This window comes from Antechinus flavipes, chromosome 2, assembly GCF_016432865.1.
Source record: "Antechinus flavipes isolate AdamAnt ecotype Samford, QLD, Australia chromosome 2, AdamAnt_v2, whole genome shotgun sequence".
Taxonomy (NCBI): domain Eukaryota; kingdom Metazoa; phylum Chordata; class Mammalia; order Dasyuromorphia; family Dasyuridae; genus Antechinus; species Antechinus flavipes.
Genome location: NC_067399.1, coordinates 329,319,251 through 329,333,681, shown reverse-complemented (window position 1 = coordinate 329,333,681; position 14,431 = coordinate 329,319,251). Strand labels below are relative to the sequence as shown.

The window sequence follows — 14,431 nt, the reverse complement described above, 5'->3', positions numbered from 1 at the left end:
GACTTCAGGGCTGGTGCTCTATCCACTGAGCTGCCCCAGACCTTGCCCTTTTTAAGCTAAAGTCTTCTACAGGTCTCAGTTTGACTAAGATTGTACCCCTTCAGTGATTAAGGATAAATAAGAATTGAAGCAAAGAATCTCCTCTTTCATCTAGTCCAGTAAGCACTCTTCTATCAGAATTTGAATGCGGGAAAGTCTGAGGAAATCTGGAAGAAGACTTGAGGAAAAATAAATGCTTTATTTTGTAATGCAAAAGTGGAAACCAAAGAAAACTCTTAGAAAGTAGATTTGCTCTCACAAAGATTTTTGCAAGTGGGGAAGGTTTGCTACTGCCAGACATAATGTTTATTCATTAAATTATTATCTTTTCCACCACTAAGTCATCCCTTTCATTCCCCTTAAAGGTACTCTGAAGTATCTACCATAGCAGGCAAACAAATAACAATTAAAATAACAGAAAACAGCATGCTATATATTAACAGTTCAATGTCTAGTTGCTGTATATATTACATAGGTAACTTTTAGGAAATATTAATCATTGAAAAAGTTGATCTGAGCCAATACAGGTTTTTCTGGCCTCACTATTAATGCAATAGACCTTTGAATTTAGAATAAGCCTTATTCAAATTACTTTGGCACCATAAGAAAGCAATGTTTTGGAAAGGGGATAGTTTTACTCCTCAGTGCTCTAAGTCAGTTTGGATATGACCTAGAACATTCAGTTCTGCCCATCACATTTTAAGAAAAGTGTGAATAGAGCTAATGTGTGTGCAGAGGTGAATGACATGGATGACGAAAGGAATCAATTGCATGCTATACAAGATTTGGTTGAATGAAATTCTGGAAGTTCACCTGGAAAAGAGGTAGACAACACAATGGCTGTACTCTTAAATATCACAAGGGTTGTCAGATGGAAGAACTGGACTTATTCTGTTTGGCCCCAGAGGGTCACAACAAGAACCAATAGGGAAAAATTACAGAGAAGCCATATTCCCAGGGTTTGTCTCAAAGATTAAAAATGCTATTTTCTATTATTTTATTGTTGTTTTGCCTGCAAAGTATAATACTCAGTTCTGTATAAGAAAAACAAACAATCAAAGATGTCCATAAATGAAATGGGTTACCTCTGGAAATTACTAGATTCCCTCCTCTACAAGACTTTACAAAATAATAGAATGTCTACTGGTGAAACTTGTACAGGAGAGTAATACTTTGATTAAACTAAATGACTTCTGAAGTAATTTCCTTTTCAATTTTTTGAGGTTAATAATAATAGCTCACATTTATGTAGAACTGCAATGTTTACAACCCTGTGGAATACTATTATTATTCCTATCCTCAAAATGAGAAAATTGAAACACATAAAGAAGTGATTTTGTTTAAGGTCCATTCTAAGGCTCAGTAGTTTGCCGTAGAACTTGTGCCTAAATTTTCCTGACTTCAAGTTCAGTAGTCTACCATCTCACCATACTACTTTTCTCATACTTTATTAAATTCAGTATATAATCTCTTTTTCAATTCATTTCTATTCTTATATTTTTCCCCTGCTCTCTCTCCTCCGACCCCAGAGTTATTAAACTGGGAGATGAAGGTAATGATATCAATTACCTAAATTCTAGCAAAGCATTTGAAAGATTCTTTCAATAGTGTAATATATTCCACCCTCTTCCTATGAGGAAGAGGGAGATGTGGAATAGATGATACTACAGGTATCAGGACTGAAATGTGGTTGAATGAATGGAATTAAGGTTCAGTATATATGGGGCAGGAGGCCTCTAATAGTGTCTCTCAGGGGATCTACAGTTGGACCTTGGCTGTTTTAACATTTTTTAGCAATCGCACAGATGCCACATTCAAATCTATTGGGAAATCGGTTGGGAAACTGGGAAAACTAGAAAAGGAACCTAACATACCAGATAACAGAATCAAGATTCCAATAAAGCATTACCAGCTAGAGTATTATTGGCTCAAATCTAAGAAAATAAAATTTAAAGGGAGAAATGTAAAATCTTACAGTTGGGTTCAAAATATCAGTTTTATAAGTACAGAACTGAGGGAGTTATGACTAGATAGTAGTTTGAGACTGCCTGAAAAATATCTGGGCATTTAATTATTATAAATTCAGTAGGAGTCAGTAGTAAACAAAAAAAGCTAATGAGATCATAAGATGCTTTAAGAGAAAAAAAATTTTTATTGTTATACTTTGCCCTGGCCAGACTTTATTTGGAACCATTTGGTCCAGTTCTGGATGATGTAGTTTCAGGAGGACATTTATAATCAGAAAAGTATCTAAAGGACACCAAGCACGAAAGTGAATGGCCTTAAATTCACATCACACATTTTTAAATAGTATTGTATTTTTTCCCAATTACATGAAAAAGCAATTTTAAACTTTTTTTTTTTTTAATTTGAGTTTCAAATCCTCCCTCTTCCTCTCTCCTTTCCTTCTCCCTTCTCTGAGAGAGTAAGCAAACTGATAGAGGTTATACATGTATAATCATGTAAAACATTTCCATATTAGTCATTTGCTACCTCATATTTATAACTCATAACATGGATATGTTCAATCTGGAAAAGAGGAAACTCAGCGGGAAAAGTCAGGATGAAAGGAAGATAGACAGTTGTCTTCAGGTATTTGAAAAGTTGTCACTTGGAAGAGGAATTGGGCGGGTTCTGTTTGATCAAAGAAGACAAGATCCAAGAGAAATGAGTAGATTACAAGTAGGTCCATTGGGACATGATGCCAAAAAAACACTTCCTAAGAATTAGAGATGTTCAAATGTTGGATGGCCTGCTCCAGAGAGGACAAGCCTCCCATCAGTGGAGGTTATCAAGCTAAGATCTGATGGAGCACTTTTGCATTAAGTAACACTGAAGAGTCCTTAGTGGATATACATGGCTACTGAAAGAGCTTCCAACTTTCACATTCTGTGATTCTTTAAATTAATAAGTGACTAAGATATAAAGCATTGGGTGTTTTCAGTACAAGTTTGAATTATTTTATTTGAATGAAAGATTTGATCAATTTTTCATATATGATTTCTGTTTCTGCCTTCTCTATTCTTTCTTTATTTCATCCCTCCCCTCAAGGAAGAAGCTCTCTGAAGGCATCTTAATTTTCTAAAGTCCTTAGTTCTCCATCAGTCCTGAAGAAGTAATGAAGACAAACCACAAGGCAGTTCTACTCTCCAAACTACCTTAGTAAATATTACCCTAACCCACGTGGAGTTGCTCTATATCCACTTCCATAACCTATTATCATAGCATTTATCCCTTCTTCCTCCTGACAGTTGTTACATTCCTGCCCTTTATTTTTGTTCAGACCTGTGATTTCGTTTTTTTAGCACATTAGCAACTACTCTGCAGCTTAGTCTCAGATGCCTGGGGGCTCTGGGAAGATAAGTACTTGCTTGGATTCACACAGCTGGTGTCAGAGGCAGCTTGTGTCAGAAGTAGTACTATAATGTGGATCTTGCTAATTCTGGAACTATCTTTCAAGTCAATATACCATGATGACTTTCATATTATACATTACAAAATTATGTGTTCCCCTCCGCAATGTGCTATAATCTCCTTTTCCCAAATTGCCCATTAAACTGTCAAAAAGAATTAGTTCTAACATGATCAATAAGGAAATATGTTTAGTTCCTCACTCCACCAGTCATTTCATTTCCGAAAGGTAATAACAATATGTTCAAAATACTAATAACTTGCCCACTCACTTTTTATGATACCAAAAAACTGCTAAAGTTAATAGTTTTCTTCACTTAAAAATTATTTGAAATTGATCTCAGATAAAGGTAGTTATGTGGATATTCTGCTAAGAACAGCTAAGTTGGCTGCTAAGGCCAACAAGGGGCATTTTTACTGTCTTCTTTGAAATGTCACAGACAAGTCTGCATACTCCTCAAAGTCTAACTGTCTTTTATTTAAACAATAACAAAAAAATACTATGTAAAGAGACTAAGTGTGGGAGAGGCCCTGGGGGGAAAGAGCAAAGATAAAATTGAATTATTGAATACTGAAAAGTAAATGCTAAATTACTTTTCAAAAGAACTCAAGTGAAATTTAGTGCAAACCAAAACAACAAAAAAAGGAGTCAGAGGCATGTCAGTTATAATAGCAGAATTATTAAAAAAAAAAAAAAAAGCCAAGACAAGCATCCTAAAAATCCATAGGTTTAGTTATTCAACATAAAAATGTCAGCATATAACATCACAGCAAATTTACAAGTTAATTTGAAACATTTAGAAATACCTAATTATATTTCAAATGCTTTATTACCTTTTCTCATCCTTTCTGCTTGTTCTTTCCACTGTTTAACTTCATTTTCATTAACCAACCTATATAAACACAGCAAGATGTTAATGTAGTTTTAATTACTAAATAAAAATATATAAAAGTTCCCTTACTAAATAAATACTAAGACCAAAGATGTTTTTAAAAATCTATCTTAGAGAAATCACCAGATTGCCTAAATTAAAATGAATACATAAAAGATCTTTTGAAATTATAACAGAGAGACAGTGTAGTATAGTGGATAAAGAAGCAACCTTGCAGACACAAAGACCTCAGTTAAAATCCTACTTCTGACACATAATTTCTATGTAATATAAGACAAATCATTTAATTTCTAAGTTCCTTATATCATTAAAATCATATGTTCAGATTTTGAGTCATTTTCCTTGTTAAAAAAATTTATAATATTTACTAATATTTCAAAATGAAGTACATGTGTTTGGTGTGTTTGTTAAGAGAGCATAATATACATTAGTATAGCAAAAAAAAAAAAGGTAGAAACTTACATTCGTACAACATTTTTAACATTAAAGTTTTCTAGAGGAGTAGAATTGGGGTCCTGCCCTTTGTCATTCTGTATAACAATTTGTTGTACAATTCTATCGAGTAGCAGCCAATACTGAACTGTGTTTCCACTTCTCTTATCTAAAAGAGGGAGAGAAGGAACATAAAAGAGAAATTAAATGTGTAATTTTGCTCACTTCTCATTACAGAATACAAAACTGTCATTTCTCATGAAAGGGAGTCTGAAAAATAGACATGGTACTGGATTTGGAGCCAGGAAGAGTACAGTTCCTGTCCCAGAATAATATTCTATGCAGAAGTGTCAAATTCTAATAGATAGTAAGGAAAAGAAAGAGGATATTAAAAAGTATTTGTATTTTCTATACCAACAACCCTCAAAATTCTTGCAGATCGGGAAATGATAGATTTACAGTTGGAAAGAACCTAAGAGTTCTAATCACTCCATCTAGTAGATTAAGGATCAAATTCTATCTCCATCCAGCTAAGAAGAGTTTTTACATTTTACAATACAGCACAATTTTATTTTAAAACGTTAAATACTCTAATGTTAGCCAACCATGCAAAAAACAGGTGGTGGCTCTAAATTAGCATGTCATTGAACCAAGATTAGAATCCATGGTTGTACTCAACAAATCAGCGCTCTTTTGGGAAAGGGATCCCTGTGATAATATCCAAAACATTAACCAATATACTTTTAATCTTAGTTCCCATGACTATGATCTCTACTCACAAGGCATTTGGAGACAGTGGTACAGAATAGACATGAAGTGAGGGTAAGCTTCACTATGAGTCAGCCTCTTCCTTGTCAGCTCAAACATTTGTGTTGCACTTTTTGTGTCTATGTGAACCTATTTCACATAAAAAAAAAAAAAATAACTAAGTAAAACATTCAGGTCCTCTGAGATCATGTGGTATTTTTATAGAATTCCCTTAATGTAAAGGAACCAAATTTACATTGTACAAGTTAATTCAAATATTTCAGTGCTAGAGCATATTGAAACAGAGAGAGACAAAGATGAAGAGGAGAGGGAGACAGGGAAGGGAAGAGATGGAAATGAGGAGAAAAGGAGAGGAAGAGAGAGAGGGAAAGAAGAGGGAGAGAGGAGATGGAGAGAAGAAAGTGAAAGAGGAGACAGAGAAAGGGGAGGGAAAGAGGAGAGGGAAAAAAGGGGGGAAGAAAAGGAGAAAAATGGAAAAGAGGGAAGAAAGAGGAAGAGGAGGGGAAGAAAGAAGGAAAAAGAAAAGACAAAGGAGGAGAAGAGAAGAGACGAATGAAGAGGAAGAATATCTATATATGCACACATATATATTATACTACTACATGTACATAAGATATCACCTAATTATATCAGAATCATGAGAAATGCATAGGTATAGGTCTATGATGATTCTAAAAGAGCATTTCTCTCATATAGGAGAACAAACATTTACCAATAATCAAAATAGTCATGCATACACATACCAATTCAAATCTTTTGGCAAATTCCAGCTCATCTTCATTTCTGAGCATTTCAAAAAAGTCTAAATGCCTGACAAAAGAGAGTAAAATAAACATTTCAAAGAAATGTAACTGAAAGCCAAAATATTTGGGGAATGCCTACAATTAATTACAAGAGTTCAAACTCTGAATTTGAAGAGTCTACATTATTAAAAGGAACACAATCAAAATAAAATTAAAAGAAACATGTACAACAAAAGGATGAGATGACTTTTCACCATTTGGCAAGTCCAGATTCCTTAAAACATCCCATAAAGAGACTACATCTAGAGGTGATTAGAGAATTTATTTTAGAATTGGGTAATAAGACTGGAAGGGACAAAGGAAAAAAAAAGGTAAAAATGAGAATGAGCAATACTTAGTGTTTAACTTGCCTGTCTAATGTCAGGTTTTCATGTTCCCTTAATTTATCTATTACTGGTTGAATTCCTAACATCAAAAATTCATATCGAAGATGAAGTCTAAAGTCCAAACTTTCCTGAAAGGAAAAAAAAAAATTAAGCACATTTACAGTTTTCTGATATGATCGTCAAATAGATTCTGATAAAAAATTTTATTTAAATGCAGTAGCACAAACTGTTCATACCACTCCAGCCCCTTGGCTTAGGACTGCATTTATGAAGGACATGATGGCTGTCTTGAGGTTTACTTCATCTCGATATCGGCCTGTGCTTTTATCCAAGTCGTTAATTAGTGTCTATCAAGTGTACAAATAGATAATAAAAAGAGTTGAATCAGAGTTGGCATGTTACTAAATTAGTTTTATTAAACTTTTCAGTACTTTGAAGCTCAAAACAATCTAGTATTTACTTATTATAATTATCTTGAGATCCCTTGATTTAAATGGAAGATATTTTATGTCTCCAAATTAATTATTTTTTTTTAAAGGGGAAAGGCAGTTGGGGGACTAAGTGACTTGCCCATGGTGACACAGTTAGTGAATGTTAGTTAAGTGTCTGAGATCAGATTTGAATTCAGTTTCTTTTAACTCCAGGGCCAGTGCTTTATCTAATGGACCACCTAGCTGCCCCTTCTATGCCCTTAAAAATGCTATTTTGCTTAAATCTAGAGGAAAAAGACATGTGGTACATAGGTATATATGCATTCAGTCCCTCAATTTTTGTTCTTTGTGACTGATTAAAAAGTAGTCACACCAACTTTTCCAAACTTGTCTTCTTAAAACCAAATGGGTTATTAGGAATTTCTCAAGGAAGATTCCCCCTTCGAAGATATAGACAATATTTATTGTAAATCTCAGTAAAGTATACTCTAAAAGGTAATTCATTAAAAGAGCAATGCTGCAATCCACTAGGCCTCCTAAAATTTTGTTTTGGTCAGTGATAAGTATCAACTTCCACAGAGACCAAGTCAGAAATGTTTGAAAGAACATGACTAGACTCTTAAGTGACATGAAATACAATCATCTCTAAGACAGAAAGGAATAATTTATAGCCCTTCAAAAATAAGTCTATTTTGCAAGCATGTGACTTAGATAAATTAGAGACCACATACCTGAAAACGAGTCCTTTCACTGGCATACTTCTGGTAATGTAGCATGGCCTGTAGAACTTTTTTGTGACCTCCGGGAACCAGGCACACAGCGCCCATGATTTCCAGCACTGCCACCTTTGTCTTAATATTCTCAGTGCTCAGACTCTGAGCGATTACATTAATACTCTCTGAATGGGCCATAACATGAGCCCGTCCTTGAGAGTTGTTCATTAGCGCTTTTATACATCCAATGAGTGAGGTATGTATTTGAGACTCTGACGTCTCATAGTCCATGGTTTTTAGAAAGTTCAGAATACATGATAAGCCATCTAAATCAATAAATCTGGTTACAAACCTGTCAGGAAAATGAATAGATTAAAATTAAGACAATTCAAAGTCCTGTCTGCTTCTCCCACCAGCCTCCAACAGAAACACAATTCTTAAGCAGAAAATCTGTCTAATCCTTAAAATTTGACTGATACTGAAACTTTGCTGTGATATTCTTCAGTATGGAACTACACAAAGGGTTGATCATCCTTTGGATCTCTCCATTATTCACAAATGCTCCATTTTCATAAAGAGAAGTTTAAATATTCTTCTATATGAATGTGACCTTCTATAATGTTTTTTCTTATGTTTCACTTCTCCTAAATCTATCCTTTGTCCTCATCGATGCTTCCAATCCTTCTATTCCTTAGTATTTTTTCAGGCCATTACCTCTCCTCTGATTTCAGTCTCTTCCCTTACCAATCTTGACTCTATATTATTTATAGTGTGTGTGTGTGTGTGTGTGTGTGTGTGTGTGTGTGTGTGTTAACCTATCTGGTTTCATCCAAAAAGGACTGGGTTGAAGAAATATCAAAAGGAGCTTATTAAAATATCAATTATAAGGCTTTCCCCCAGCATCTTCTCCACTGATGTTTTAATGGTGACACAATAGTATAGCTATGGAAAATTTTAAAATGATGTACGCCTCTCATAATGCCATTTATAGATAACAAGAACCATACAGAAAATAGGGAAATGTGAAAGAAATAATTAACTTTTTTTCAGATTTTAGTTATGGATTTATTTTATTATACTCAGTCTCCTTGTAATTTGGTATACTATTAAACCTTGCTTCTCTACTTTCTCTTCTCTCTATATAAATGGTGAAACAAGAATATTTATAAACACCAGGTCATTTTGGCATTGAATATATGGAATCTGGATGATTAATTCATAAATATGCTAAGATTGGATTACCAGTGTAACCTGCATATCATTCTGAAAGCTCTGAATCATGGTTGTAAAACTCTTGTGTCTAAAGCTTTCTATAACCTCTAGGCCTCTCAAATAAGATACAAACTCTGATTCTTCAAAAAGTATACCTAAAGAGTTTCTAAAAGGCAATAGAGAAAGTATACATTTTTATTCATCAACATATGCATATAATTACTTTACATATAAATTATAGGTGATTTATATATAAGTGCTTTTTCACAAAACATAGGTTTTATGATTTAAAAAAATGCACACACACACACACACACACAAAAAAAACATCTAACCTAGAGTTTCCATGAGAAAATTAGAAAATGCAATTCTCTTGTCCAGATATCAATATTATTGAGAAAAAAAAAAAAAACACCTAAAGAATTGTGTACAACCGTCCTAAGTGAAGACTTTTTTTTTTTTTTAATCAGTTTTCCTAACACAGAAACCAAGATTTTATCCTTACAAATGAATATGTGTGATACATGTATTTAGTACTTTGAGATTATCAGGGAAAGAGAGAGGAAGAGAAAGATGCACTTTATATCTTGTATTTATCTAGCTCTCTTTTGCATCATATTTATTTGTATGTGTATCATATTCCTCTAAAAGAGAGTAAGCTTAAAAAGACAATGACTATGGCTTGCTTATATTAGCATATCTGCCAGTGTTCAATGTTGTACACAGAATAGGGCTTTGAGGTCTACTACATCTACTAAATATCTACTGATTGAAAGGGAAGTAGAAGGATGAGAATATAGTGGATAAATAGTAGGACACCTAAGTGGTGCAGTGACAGATTGCTGGGCCTGGAGTCAGGATGACTAATTTTTATGAATTTAAATTTGGTTTTAGATACTTCCTAGTTTGGGTGAATCATTTAACTTTGTTTGCATGCCTCAGTTTCCTGATGTGTAACATGAGCTGAGGAAGGGAATGACAAACCCCTCCAGTATCTTGGCCAAGGAAAGAGCAAATGGAATCAGAGAAATGGACACATCTGAAAAAAAAATTGGCAAGATGGATAGGAAATGCTAGAACATTGGTAAAAATAGCCTTCTCTTACAGGCCTTGTTGGATCTTTTGGGATCTTACATTGATTTTCTCAGATGTCTGACTTCTCCTTAAGACTGTCTTTAGAAACTCTGAAAAGATCAAGACTGGATTAAGCTTTTAAAAGACTCATTTTCATAATTTCTTCCTGTAGACAATAAACATGCGATTAAACAGTCCTCTGCCAGACAATTAATTGACAGAAAGCAAGTTAGAGCCTACCTGATTTATAATTCAGTGTCAGTTTCTTCATCTTACAAATAGGCAATAATAATATTTGTCCTAACTACCTCCAACTTTGTAGGGATCAAAGGAGATAATGAATATGAGAGTGTTCTGTAAGTCATAAACCACTATAGTAACATAAACCGATAATGGGAAAATATTCTTATTTTCCAGTCATCTAATGTAGACCAGAAGACAAATCTAACCGATCCTGATGTACCAGCTGTACTTGATTCTGAACACCTATATGCATGAAATGCACCTGGATAATTTTTAACCACTAGATATCCTAAAGGAGCTCTTGGAAAATGGAGGGTGAGGCAGCTTTAAAGTAAAGGGCAAGCAGAAAAGATGAATTCTCAATATCAGAGAATGCACTGCCAGTTGGTGACTAGGGGGAAGATGGAAAAAAACAGACTCAAGACAAAAGAAGTACCTCATAGGTTTTGTTCTCAGTGCAGTCTTCAAACTTTCTATCGTCTTACTTCTTTCTTCTTCCTCTTCTTTTTCTAAAATTAGCAAGGATTTTCTCTATGGGAAGAGAGTGAAATAGAGGTAGAATCACAAATCATTTCTTCTTAAAGGTAAATAAAATCATGACAAAGTCACAGGTCACAAGTAGGGATATTAGCTCTGTTATTGCCACAATTAATGCAAATATGCCATGTGAGAAATTTATAAATCAAAATTTTTTTTTAGTTCATATCCCATAGCAACCAACTCCAAAGACCATCCAGATATTCCTTTTCTATTAGGTTTCAATTATTTTAAGAACTCTTCAAGGATAACCCATACTCTCAGAAGACTGAAAATGAAGTCTGGTAACTCATCTCTTAACAAAAAGGTAAGAGACTTAAAATGCAGAATAAGACATACATTTTTCAACAAAATCAAAAAAATAAGAATTTCTTTTTCTCTCCCCCACTCCCGCCCAAGTTATATTCATTCATTCATTCATTTTGCTGGGTTGTAGCTTTTATTACATTTTCTTTTTAAAAAAATAATAATAGATTTTTATTTTCAAAATATATGCTAAGGTAGTTTTCAGCATTCACCCTTGCAAAACTTTGTGTTCCTCTCCTCCTCCCCTAGACAGCAAGTAATCCAATTTAGGTTAAACATGTGCAATTCTTCTAAACATATTTCCACATTCATCATGCTGCACAAGAAAAATCAGATTCCCTCCTCCAAATGAGAAAAAACAAAAGGCAAGCAAACAACAACAACAACAGGTGAAAATACTATGTTGTGATACACATTCAGTCCACATAATCCTCTTTCTGGATGCAAATGGCTCTTTCCATCACAAGTCTATTGGAATTGACCTGAATCACCTTACTGTTAAAAAGAGCTATGATCATCAGAGTTGATCATCACATAATCTTGCTTTTGCTTTGTACAATGTTCTCTTGGTTCTGCTCACTTCACTTAGAATCAGTTAATCTAAGTCTCTCCAGGCTTTTCTAAAATCATCCTGCTGATATTTCTTAAAGAACAATAATATTTCATAACATTAATATACCATAACTTATTCAGCCATTCCCTAACTGATGGGCATCCACTCAGTTTCCACTTCCTTATCACTACAAAAAGGGCTATTACAAACATTTTTGCACATGTGGGTTTTTTTTTCCCCTTTTATATATTCTTTGGAATATGGATCCAGTAGAGATAAAGGATCAAAGAGTATTCACAGTTTGATAATCCTTTGAACATGGTTCCAAATTGTTCTCCAGAATGATTGGATCATTTCACAACTCCAACAATGAATTTGTGTTCCAATTTTCTCCTTTCTTTCCACAGTTATCATTATCTTTTCCTGTCATTTTAGCCAATTAGAGAAGTGTAAAGTGGTACTTCAGAGTTGTCGATTTGCAATTCTTTAATCAATAGTGATGTTGAGCATTTTTTTTTAATATGACTAGAAATGGCTTTAATTTCTTCATCTGAAAAGTGTCTGTTCATATCCATTGACCACTTATTAATTGGAGAATGGTTTATAGAATTTGTTTTTCTTTATTATTTTTTTTCTATAAGGGTTTTTTTTTTTCTTCTCTCTTATCCCTTTCCCTCATTGGTCATTAATGAGTTGTTTTGATTTCCATTTTGAGGAAAAATCTAAGCCATTCTTTGCTGGAATCTCTCTCCCACACTTCACTTTTTCATGCTATATTCTCCCCTTAGGATGTAAGTTCCTTGAGGGTAAGAACTTTTTTTCTTCTTTTATTAGATAATAAAGCTAAGCAAGAAGCTTAGCATATAGTAAAGATTCAAGAAACTGCTTGTTACCTATTTGCTTTCTGGTTAAGAAAACTGTTTTGCAGAGAGAGGAATGAAAATAAAAACTTATTAATTGAAAAAATATTAAAAGTATACTAAAAGGTCTCAGTCATATCAAATATTTGAAACAAGTCAGAATTTGAAATACTCTGTATATATGGAAATAGATATACAAAAATGCACCTCATAATCATACTGTAATGTAAATCTTCTGACTGCATAAAATGAAGATTAAATCCATAGTCAAATTTTATATTCTAGCCACTGAAGTATTAAAAAAAAATTACTTAATATTGTGGGAATACAAGAAGCAATTAAAAAGAGGCCAAGTACTTGAGATCAGAAAGATTTTTCTTTTCTTAACAAAAGTTCAGTGAAGTTTCTTTAGCATTTTCCCTGATTCTTAAAATCACTGAGTCCCAGAAGAAATCTAGGGAAGTGAAGATACATAAATTCAAATATTCTTGCTCTCTCAGAATATAAAAGTTCTTTATGAATAGGTAATAAGCCTTATTCAATCTTTGTACAGAGCCAAATGTATTATAAAAAGTTTATAAATTCTCTTTAAAAAAAAAAATCAAAAGAATAGCTGAATTTGTCTTCATGCTAAGACGGAAGACAATTCATCACTTGAAGATGTTATTCAGGCAATGAGGATATTTCTGGCATTTCTTTGCAGGGGTTATTTTGAGAGCTAACTCAAATAAAGGAATTAATAAATTACTCCAAGAATATGATAATTAAATATGCAAATCTATTATTAATGTTATAAGTTTGTAGACTTATTGAAAGGCTTTCCCCTCTATTTTATAAAATTTGCTTTATCTTTTTAGAAATGTTCTTAAAATTCCCATTATCTGATAAGCTCTTACTGATGCAATATTATCAATTACTTAAAAGATTATGAAGCTACTAGCTACTGTTTTTTATGCTTCAACTCAACCAATGCTGGACTAAATTTAGTTTTACAACTTTCATTAGTATTCTGAGAAAATCTTTTCTTGGGGAAGAAAGAGGGAAGGATAAAAAGGGTTTCATTTAATTTATGCAGATTTCAATAGTTCATAGACTCTTTTCCATTCCATTTCTATAGATCACTTAAAGGGTGGCTATAATTGTTTTTAGTAAATCTGTATGATACACACACACAGAGTAGTGTCAGTGTCAGATTTAAATAATTTAAAGTCAAGAATGACACTCTCTCTGCTTCTTTTTAATACAAGTATTTCGTTTCAAAATTAGGAAGAGATGAGTCCTGAAGGAAATGGCTATCTCATTAGAATTAAAAAAAAAAAAAAAAACAGCAAATAATGTGACGGTAAATTTAGAAGACACAATAATACTATTATGTTATTATTTCTACTAAAGCTATCTTCTTGCTAGTGATGCTTTTGGACAGTTAGCTGAGAGTATGCTACAGAAAATGAAGTTGCTGTGCAGAAAAAGACACTAAATTCCATCACTGTTTCTTGAAGCTCATTCACTGAAAACATCAGCCCATAACTAGCAAAGAACATTTAATCTTCCCCATGGATGAATAGTTCTAGATATTGAAGCATGACTCTCTGAATTTGCTATGGAAAATCAAATCATTTGTGATGGCACCTTACCTATGACTGCACTGAATTCACAGAGCATTAGTAAAAACAAATGAGTGTTTTCAATAACTCCCGTGTGATAATTAAATATCACAAGCAAACACTTTGTATAGTTGGTCATGAATAATAAATACAAATTGTATTCAATACAAAATTCATTCTTTTTAATATCCTTAAACTAAAAACGGTGGCTGAAGAAGAAATTCAC

At 33.3% G+C, this 14,431-nt stretch overlaps 1 protein-coding gene across 4 annotated transcripts in view; it reads right to left on the bottom strand.

Annotated features, from left to right (window-relative positions):
* Positions 1-14,431, bottom strand: part of DAAM1 (dishevelled associated activator of morphogenesis 1) — a 207,286-nt gene that overhangs the window by 58,261 nt on the left and 134,594 nt on the right. For all 4 annotated transcript variants that reach the window (XM_051977752.1, XM_051977756.1, XM_051977753.1 and 1 more), the window contains exons 5-12: positions 10,782-10,876; positions 7,835-8,168; positions 6,909-7,019; positions 6,697-6,800; positions 6,287-6,353; positions 5,555-5,672; positions 4,806-4,944; positions 4,285-4,343 (exon numbers count right to left, since the gene is read on the bottom strand). In XM_051977752.1, coding sequence (XP_051833712.1) covers positions 4,285-4,343; positions 4,806-4,944; positions 5,555-5,672; positions 6,287-6,353; positions 6,697-6,800; positions 6,909-7,019; positions 7,835-8,168; positions 10,782-10,876 — 1,027 coding nt within the window. The remainder of the gene's footprint in view (positions 1-4,284; positions 4,344-4,805; positions 4,945-5,554; positions 5,673-6,286; positions 6,354-6,696; positions 6,801-6,908; positions 7,020-7,834; positions 8,169-10,781; positions 10,877-14,431) is intronic.